The sequence below is a fragment of the Podarcis melisellensis genome (genome assembly GCF_964234715.1).
Source record: "Podarcis melisellensis genome assembly, chromosome: 10".
In the NCBI taxonomy this organism is placed as follows: domain Eukaryota; kingdom Metazoa; phylum Chordata; class Lepidosauria; order Squamata; family Lacertidae; genus Podarcis; species Podarcis melisellensis.
In genome coordinates this window covers 71,951,918-71,961,529 of record NC_138542.1, presented here as the reverse complement: position 1 = coordinate 71,961,529, position 9,612 = coordinate 71,951,918, and the positions used below count along the sequence as shown (strand labels likewise).

The following is a 9,612-nucleotide window of genomic DNA, read 5'->3' as shown; positions in this document are numbered from 1 at the left end:
CAGCCAGAAAACATGCAGGAGAGAGAGGGGGGAGGGGGGCTGGCTTCGGTTTGGGAAAACCTTTGCCTTTCTTTCCTCCGTCCCGTTAAATCCCTCTCCTGCATTCTTAGCCAGCTGCTTCTGCTTCTCTGCACACCGCTCTCGTGCTCCCTGTCCCTTCTGTGTTTTTCCTTCCCTCCCCAATTAAAATGTCGTTACAAAGCATGTATCCACATGGATCCTCAGGATCTTTGGATTGGGGCACCCCAAATTCACCATCAGATCACATAGCAGCCTGCCCCCCAAAAATCACACACCCACTGTTGCCTGGGGCTGCAATGGTGCAAAAATGTGGTTAAAAAGCATAGATCCACATGGATCCTCAGGATCTTTGCACTGGGTCACCCCAAATTCACCATCAGATCACATAGCATGTCCATGGCTACAGCCTGCCCCCCCCCAAAATCATGCACCCACTGTTGCCTGGGGCTGCAATGGTGCAAAAACGTGGTTACAAAGCATGGATCCACATGGATCCTCAGGATCTTTGCATTGGGTCACCCCAAATTCACCATCAGATCACATGTCTGTGGCCACAGCATGAAGCACAAAAATGATACATCCACTGTTTCATTCAGAATCTTCCCCCTTGTTTTCCTCCTCTAAAAATGATGTGCGTTATGGTCAGGTGCGTGTTATAGAGCGAAAAATACGGTATACACGTAAGTTGACATCCATGACCATAAACAGATATTCCTGTTCCGGTACTCTTGACCATAAAAGGTTGTTCCTGTTCCTATACTCTTATCTTGGGGCAGGAGTTGTACATTCTTAGAGTTGAACATTCCTGGCACCGTTTCTGGGTCTCTTGTCAGACTTGACAAGGTCTGTGTGTCTTTTTGTGGTCAGGATGTAAGATAAGACCCAGACGTGCCATCCCTGCTCCACGGAACTGGCAAGGCCATCCATTGCAGTCACAGATAAAGGAGAGGGCTTTGAGCACTTGTGTGCTGGTCCAGGGGGGAGGTTACCGTGGGGCGAGGTCCAGGACCTGAGTTGAGGGTCAGAAGACAGTCCTCCTCGGGCGAAGCGGGGTCCACAGCGGGAAGCCGAGCAAGGACAGGAACTCTGGGGGAAACAGGACTGGATGCTGGCTGAAACAGCTCATCAACAACGTTGCTCCCGCAACCTGGGACCGGGCTGACTGGCCTTTATCTTCTCTGAGGCCAGGGGCGGTCCCAGCCCCCAGGAGACCCGCCTCTCCTGGCCTTAAGGCGAGCACTCCTCCTGGGAGAAACCAGTTCCCAGAGCCCTGAGCCTCTGCAGTTCAGGAGAGGCTGAAGGGTTACTGGACCCAGGGGGAGACTCACCTGTAGGCAGTGAGTCCTCAACCACCTCCGGAGCCCGAGTGGATTCACTTGGTGCCTGCTCCTGAGGATCCGGCACAGGTGTCAGCGCTTCAGAATCAAGGCCCTGCCCAAGCTCAGCCGGCCCTGGAGGCGGGGACTCCTGTGCAGGCTGGGATTCCTCCGGTTCAGCCTCTGAATCGGATTCCCAAGCCATCACAACTTGGTTTATACAGCTGGCTTTATAAGTTTATACATTGACTCAAGAGCTCAAGTTAATGCATTTTAGAAATGCTCCCTTGGAGGAGGAAAAATGTGGACTTTGGGTCCCGTTTCAGACTGACTGCACAGAAATCCATTCCTTCAGTTCCAAGCTGCCCTCCCTCCTGCAGTTTCCTGGTCTACAAACCCAGGTGGGATGAGAGGAACCACAAGGAACAGGGTGGTCCTCAACTTGGAATTTAAAATCTGGCCAGCGGGAGCCTCCCTCACCAGCTCCCCCTGCCCAAATTCATCCTCCCGCCTGATCCCTCTGGAGACTCCAGCATCCTTCCCCTGCTCTCCTCTCAAAGGCGCAGGGGCCCTGTCAGGATATTACTTGTCAGTCTCCCTCCCTCACACTTTCAAGGCACCTCTGGGAGCTTATTTCATCCTTGAAAGAGAAAGGAATGCAAAACAGCACCCTCCCCACTTGAGATTGTGGGATGTGATCCAGGAGAGGCAGTCAAGTACAACATTCATTGAAATGCTAGAGAAGACATGCCAGGGGGTGTTTGGTCCAGCCAGTCAAAACTTCCTGTTCCTCCTGGCTGGAGCATCCTTCCTTTTGCATGTGATAGAAGGTGGGCGTGGCCTCACCTGTCCAGGTAACAAAAGGACGAGTCACGTGGCACACCTCCCTCTTTTTGACTTCCTTCTTCGTTTGACCAGTTTTTAGCTAGGACTGCAGAAGCGCTGGGATTATTCCCCCATATGGGGTAGATCCACATGTACATATTTGTAACCAAATCTGCCTTCGGAAACCAACTGTGAACCGATGTGAGTAAACTTCTCTTATTGACTTTGAATAAGTTTGTGGCGTCCTTATTCTTTTAAGAGGAATTCAAGGGCATATACCAGGAACGTACAATCTTAGACAGACTGAATTGTATAATAGGGAGAGGCTTACACGAGCCTGCAACCAGCTATCTGCTGTGCATGTAAAAAGAGGGGGCGTAACTCTGCTAAGTAAAGGAACTTGCTAGTGCAAGTTAGGAAGGATATTAATAAACAGTATATCCTCTCCAGCCACCCTGAACATTCCCAAAATCATCCGGCACCGCATGGCTCCGCTGAAGGTTCCCTGGTTCTCTTGAACAAGCCTTGCTGAAATCTGCGGGTGCAGAGCAAGACGACGGCAGGCTTGAGGCTGGCGCTGGGAAACTTGCCAAAGCATGGCTCTCTTCCCAAGTTCTCGTTTGTGTTTGTTCTGCAGCTGAGACACGGAAGAGTCTCAGCCACGCACCACCTGTGGCATTTCGACCCCTGAAGTGTGTCTTATGAATGCCCAGCTCACTTCTGCAATTAGTTGGAGGGGACCCAAAAGCTAATCTATTCCAACCCCCGGGAATTCTTACTTGGCTTTAAACTGTTTGCAATATTGTGCAGTGCCATCTTTCAATACATTAATAACTTGAATGGTTGCAACCCACCCTGGGACCTTAGGGTGACGTGCAAGCAATATGTGTTGGTACTAAAGGGTTAAGAGGTAACAAGTCGCTCTAATCAGAGCAGCTGGAAGTCATTAAACATCTGGGAATGTGAGTTAGTTTGTATAAATAGTCAGTTCACCTGTGTGTTTCTTTCTCTCTCCCCCCTTGACCTGACTCGCAGACTCAGTTTTGTGGCCATGGGCGTGTTTGCTGATATGAGTTAAGTTTAGTGTAAAGTTTTCTTTATGCCGGAGATAAAAGCATGTGTGCTTTATCGCCAGGGTTTTTCTTTTGTAAATAAATTTTTTTCCTGAGTTCCAAAGTGCTTGCTCCAGGATTCTTCATTGAAAGGTACTGATTCTCCTGCCTTCTTCAACCGCTGCACGAAATTCTCTGCTGAGATAAGATTTATGGCGTTGGAAGCGCACTGGACGTTTACTTAACATTAAACTAATTAAAGTTTAGTGGACAATATGTGGTTACCATAATCTTAATACTGTTACGTGGCACCCAAATCTCTGAGCAGAGCGATATCCCAGGGCTCGGTTTCCATGGAACAGGCAACAGTGGAGACTGTGGTGTCTTTAGGGTATATGGTTTATTTGCACAACATACATACAACCTGAGCCCTGGATGGAGGAGCTCGCAGACTTAACACTCCAAAAGGTCTTGCTTCTTCCATACTGACAGCCTTGGAATCGAGCGAAAAACTAACTGATCATTGCACTGAACTCCAGCAATGGAATCCTCCATTAGATTTTAACCCTTGCCAGATCCAGGACTTTCTGCCTGCAACTAAAAATAATAATAGTAATAGTAATAAAAGCAATGCAACTTCTAGAAACAACTACACAGATAAACACAGCTGGAAACTTTTTTTCTCTCCTTTAGTACGGGGAGGGGAATGCAAAGAAACTTTATGGAAACCAGCTTTTCCCCAGCAAAAGCTGCTGGAGGGTCCAGGGGCTCAGAGGCTGCAGGAAGAGCCTCTTCCCAAACTGGAAGGAAAGAGCCACAACCCCCTGCCTCTTTGCGAGTGTGTGAGTGTGGAGGTCCTTCACTGCTGGGCCCTGCCGTTCCCTCGCCACGAACCCCTTCGCTGTTGACTTGTAGCCTGAAGCCCTGTTTCTTTAAGGAAGCTGTAGACAGCGCTCGCTTGGTCCATTTCTCCGTCTTCCCTGAACATCCTCGCCAGTCCCTTCAGGCGAATTTCCAGCTGCTTCCTCTCAAGGGAGTGGTCTCCAGGGATCCTGGCAGCTGTCTGGTACATCTCTAGGGCCTTGCTCTTCATCCCCTTCTTGTGGAGGAGGAAGTCCCCCCAGTGTATGTAGATGGACTGCTGGCATCTCTTGCTGGCTCCCGGGAGATCCTCCATCAGGTTCAGGTAGATCTCTTCCTCGTAAGCCGGTGACCTCTCACCGTAAGCTTTCGCCAGCTTCAGCCGGGTGAAGATGGAGAAAGGATTCACCTCCAGAGCGCGCTTGAAGCTCTCAATGGCAGCCTCGACGGCTTCTTCTCTGACATCGCCTGGAGAGTGATCCAACATCTGTAGGTAGCATATGCCAAGGTCATAGTGTAGGAGATGGTAGCCGGGATCTAGGGTGATGGCCTTCTTCAGAATGGAAATGGCCTTCTCCAGAATGGAAATGGTATGGGTAAGGGACTGCTTCTTGTACAGCTTGGAGACGATTCGGAGGACTTCAGGGTTCACGCTCTCCCGGGCAACATCGTCCGCAAGGAAGAGCGCTTTTTCCGTGTCCACCGCCATAAGGGTCTGTGCCAAATAAGCTCTGGCTTCGTAGTTCTGCGGCTGGCGGGCGACGACTTCTTCCAGCAACTTCTGGGCTTCTTCCCGTTTTTCGGTGGCCCAGGAATGAGTGTAGGAGGCATAAACGGAGATGGCCAGTCCGGCCTGGAACTCCTCGTTGGACTCTTCCACCTCCAGCGCCTTCCGGAAACATTCTGCAGCCTCGTCCCCGTTCCGGAAGCCCCCGGCCAGGAGGGCCCAGCCTTTCTGAGCGTGGACTTCAGGGATCATCGCAGAGTAGGCCTCTGGGCTGGCCAAGGACCGGCAGATGTCGTGGATGCGTCCCAGGTAGAGGTCCACCATGTCGTAATTGACCAGGCGGTAGTAGACCCAGGCGTAGTTGCCGTAGGTCACCAGGGCCTGGCGGGAGAAGTTGGAGGGGTGGTCCCTCTTCAGAGCACCCTCTGCTTCTCGAAGGCTGTCCAGGGCCTCCTCGTGGTTCCCCTGGAAGTCCTGGAGGTAGGCCCTCATGGCCAGGTAGGCCCCTCGGTTGCGGTGCGGGGTGTGCTGGGCCAGCGGGGCCAGGGTCTGCAGGATGTGCAAGGCATCCACCTTGTCCTTGATCTCGAAGTCCCAGGTGAACTGGCACTGCAAGCACTCCAGCTTCGATCTCAGAGGTCGGCTGCAGAGGGAAGAGGCAGGCAGGGAGGGAGGGAGAACGAGAAAGGGTGAGGGACACTCTTGAGAGGATATAAAGTGGTACCTCAGCTCCAAAACGCCTTGGGAGTCAAATGTTTTGGCTCTCAAACGATCGAAAACGGGAAGCGAGTTTTCCAACGTTCTTCCTGAAGCCAATCGGAAGCCGCACTTTGATAATCAAATGTTTTGGATGTCAAAAAGTTTTCCTGAATGGATTCTGTTCCAAGGTATGACTATACAGTGGCACCTCGGGTTAAGTACTTAATTTGTTCCGGAGGTCCGTTCTTAACCTTAAACTGTTCTTAACCTGAAACACCACTTTAGCTAATGAGGCCTCCTGCTGCCGCTGCATGATTTCTGTTCTCACCCTGAAGGAAAATTCTTAACTCAAGGTACTATTTCTGGGTTAGCGGAGTCTGTAACCTGAAGCGTCTGTAACCTGAAGCGTCTGTAACCCGAGGTACCACTGTATAATGAATGGGGGGAAATGTTTAAAAGTACCTTTTTTTAAAAAAAACACCAGAGTCCTTTTTGTTGGGGATAATTCAGAGGGAAATTCCTAGGTGTCAAAGAAAGGCTATTTATGTATGCTACAAGTGCAGCCCGTGTTTTGCTAGCCCAAATATGGAAACCGAGCGAAGCCCCAACCAAAGGAGAATGGCAACTTAAATAAAGTTACCAGGTTTTTTTTCAATGAATCTGGAGACACTTTTCAATTTCCTACTAAATAGATGGATTGCGTCATGGGACTGATTTGTAAATCCAGGGACGTCTGCTAACCTTAAACTTAAATTTATGGAATACACACAGCTTGCAGATTTGACATGCAAAATAACAGAACAGGAAGAGTATACGTTTAGAGAAGGCTGGGAAATATTTACTGATTATGTGGGTGAAAATTGTGTACAGCTGAAAACGGTGGCAGCCTTATGATAAATTCAACAGTGCAAATAAGTTTTGATGGTGTAACAATGGAATACTGAATGGTTTAGGTGATTTACAATATGCAGGGATGTACAGTAGGCAAAATGAACCACGGAAAGAGATGGTTTAAATGAATACCTTGAAAAATTAATTAGAAGAATCTAATAAAAGTATAAATTAAAAAAAGAGACAGAAAGGGTGAAGGGGTGGTGCAGGCAGGAGTTCTTTGCTCAAAGGGGCCCAGGAGATTTAGGGTTTAGACTTGGGCGTCACTGGAATGTGGCCTCTTGCCAAAAAAGGAAGGGTCACACCTGTTGCCCCGCCCACCTTTACCCCAGGCCCCGCCCACTTAACACCTAGCCCCGCCCACACGAGCAGGTGCTTCCTCCTACTCCCTAGATTTGCACATAGTGTGTCAGAATAAAGGCTCTGTCGGTAGAGCAGGAGACTCTTGATCTCTGGGTTGTGGGTTTGAGCCCCACCTGCGGTAAAAGATCCCTGCACTTCAGGGGGTTGGACTAGATGACCAATGGGTCCCTTCCAACTCTACAGTTCCACGATCCTATCTCCAGCCCTACCTGCAGATGCCATCAGGGGACCACAAGATTTTAGAGTTACAAGGGACCCCAAGGGTCAAGTAGTCCAGCCCTGAGATCTTCCGCATGCAAAGCGCAGGAATTCGAGGGAAACAAAAGTCCTTTGGAGGTTTTTAAGCAGGGCTGGGATGGCCCATCTGTCATGGATTCTTTAGCTGAGATTCCGGCCTTGCAGGGGGCTGGACTAGATGACTCTGGGGGTCCCTTCCAATGCCACAATTCTATGATCTCCAGTGCCAGAGGCAGCACGCCTCTGAGACTGTGCGCAAGCCATCCCTCAAAGCACATTTAAAGTGCGCACGCACTGCCAGAACCCTGGGGACTGAAGGATGCTTGGAAATGCCCCTCTGATGTGTAAACTGCAGTTAACAGGGTTCTTTCTGGGTGGGTGGGGGCTGCTTCAGGGAAACATCCTGGGGGTTCTTTTCCTCAGTGGCACCTCGGGTTAAGTACTTAATTCGTTCCGGAGGTCTGTTCTTAACCTGACACTGTTCTTAACCTGAGGCACCACTTTAGCTAATGGGGCCTCCTGTTGCTGCCGCGCTGCCGGAGCACGATTTCTGTTCTCATCCCGAAGCAAAGTTCTTAACCTGAAGCACTATTTCTGGGTTACTGGAGTCTGTAACCTGAAGCGTATGTAACCCGAGGTACCACTGTACTGTGAATGTGGTACACCACGAGGTGTGTGGCCCTGCATATGCTTAAGACAGCCCCGGTCATCTAGTCCAGCCCTGAGATCTTCTACATGAGAAGCAGGTGCTCTAACCACTGAGCCACAGCTGCCGCTCTCCTGATGTCGCGGGACTCCCGTTGCCCTTGCCCTTGGCCATGCTGGCTGCCGAAGCTGGGGTCCAGCAACACCCAACTTGCATTGCCGGGGGCCAGGCTATTGGGGGGGGGCGTTTCCCTCCCATCTCTCCCCTTCTAGGATTCTAACTCCTGCAGCACAAAATGCAGAACGGGAGGTCTTTAAGCCGGAGGAGTCAGATCTACGCAGGAGGAGTCCCTGCTTACCTCATTTTTCCTTTTCCAGAGAGGAGGATGAATTTCGCAGGAAGCGAACTTTCCCTCGCCAGCGGTCCAGCAGTCTGCAGGATGCTACCTCCCTCTGCAAACTTTTGCCTCGCCCTCTCAGTTTATATAGCATCGCAGTGAGCTCACTCAGGCAGAATAGAAACCGAAACTGAAAAGAGAGATCCGTTTGCTGTTTGTGGCGAGGAATGTTCCTTGGCTGCTTGCAAAGTCTCCAAGCGCAACATTTAATTTTTATTTTCCCCCCCAAGCGCAACATTTTTGCCCCCCACTCGCGGAAATGAGTAAATCAGGGTTTAAACGGGGGGCATACGGCAAAATTATATCTTGGCCCTCCCCTGCAATCGATGCAAAGCTCCTCCCGGCTCGTTTGGCTCTCCATCCTTGCCTGCTCGCGCCCCAGTCCGCTCCCCGATTCCCCCGCGAGTCCCGCTCTCCTCCCATCCCGATCCCATGTCCACAAGGTCGGGAGGGATCCTCGATCCACCCTTGCAAGGTCTCCTCTGCTCGGCAGGGCAGCATCTGAGCCAAACAGTTGTCTCTGCGAGGCTTTGCAGAATTAGCTAGTTTCTCTTTTTCTCCCGATTCCAGGCATGTCTACTTGGAAGCAAGCCCCAGGCTGGCCACGGAGGAGAAACCTGCAAAGGGGGGAAGGGGAGAGGCTCCAAGGGCGAGGGGCATGGCTGCGTTCCTGGAACAGAGCACCCAGACAAGGGTGCCCACCTTGGGGCTGAATACCAGGCAGGTGCTGGTCCAAGCCCGCAAAAGGCCTCCTTGAGTCTCCATTTGCAGTGCAGCACCTTCAAAGCTGCCTGGGCTGGAGGATGGAGTTTTGTGGCATTGCGAAGAAGTGTGCTAAGCTTTTAAATGAACCCCTTTTGAGGTTGCAAAGAAAAGTTTGTGGCGCTGTGGTCTAAAGTTAAGCACCAAGCCTCTTGGACTTGCTGATCGGAAGGTTGGCGGTTCGAATCCCCGCGATGGGATGAGCTCCCGTTGCTCTGATCCAGCTCCTGCCAACCTAGCAGTTCGAAAGCACGCCAGTACAAGTACATAAATAGGTACCACTGCGGCAGGAAGGTAAATGGCATTTCCATGCGCTGCTCTGGTTTGCCAGAAGCGGCTTAGTCCTGCTGGCCACATGACCCGGAAGCTGTATGCCCGCTCCCTCGGCCAATAAAGCAAGATGAGCGCCACAACCCCGGAGTCGGCCACTACTGAGGTTGTGGCGCTCATCTTGCTTTACTGGCTGACTAAGCAGGGCATGAACAGGAGAACCCCCACTTTCCTTGTGTCTCAAACCCCTACCTCATGGAAGTGCCGTGTTGGAGGGGACCCAAGGGTCATCTAGTCCAACTCCGGCAATTAAACCGCACATGACAGGTGTTTGGCCTGCGGGGTGACAAAACTCTCCTTTGCTGGAAGAAAAGCAACTTTGTGAGCAGAGAGCCCTTTCTCTTGTGAGTTTCCTCTTATAAGTTTCAGTTTCCATTTCCCCGGAACGAATTTGCATTTCTCAAGCACCCTCTGCAGTCCTTGCACAGAAGCTGCCACGTCCCAGCTATGGCCAGGCTGACTCTAGGGGGAAAGAGAATATCTCC

At 51.0% G+C, this 9,612-nt stretch overlaps 2 protein-coding genes across 2 annotated transcripts in view; one reads left to right on the top strand and one right to left on the bottom strand.

The window, feature by feature from the left end:
* Window positions 1-9,612, top strand: part of LOC309378669 (interferon-induced protein with tetratricopeptide repeats 5-like) — a 191,789-nt gene that overhangs the window by 51,541 nt on the left and 130,636 nt on the right. The window lies entirely within an intron of this gene.
* LOC309378683 (interferon-induced protein with tetratricopeptide repeats 5-like) lies at window positions 3,596-8,201 on the bottom strand. The gene is made up of 2 exons (XM_081927230.1): window positions 7,997-8,201; window positions 3,596-5,445 (listed from the first exon to the last, which is right to left on the bottom strand). Exons 1-2 carry the CDS (start codon window positions 7,999-8,001, stop codon window positions 4,074-4,076), a joined length of 1,377 nt encoding a protein of 458 aa, XP_081783356.1. The 5' UTR covers window positions 8,002-8,201; the 3' UTR covers window positions 3,596-4,073.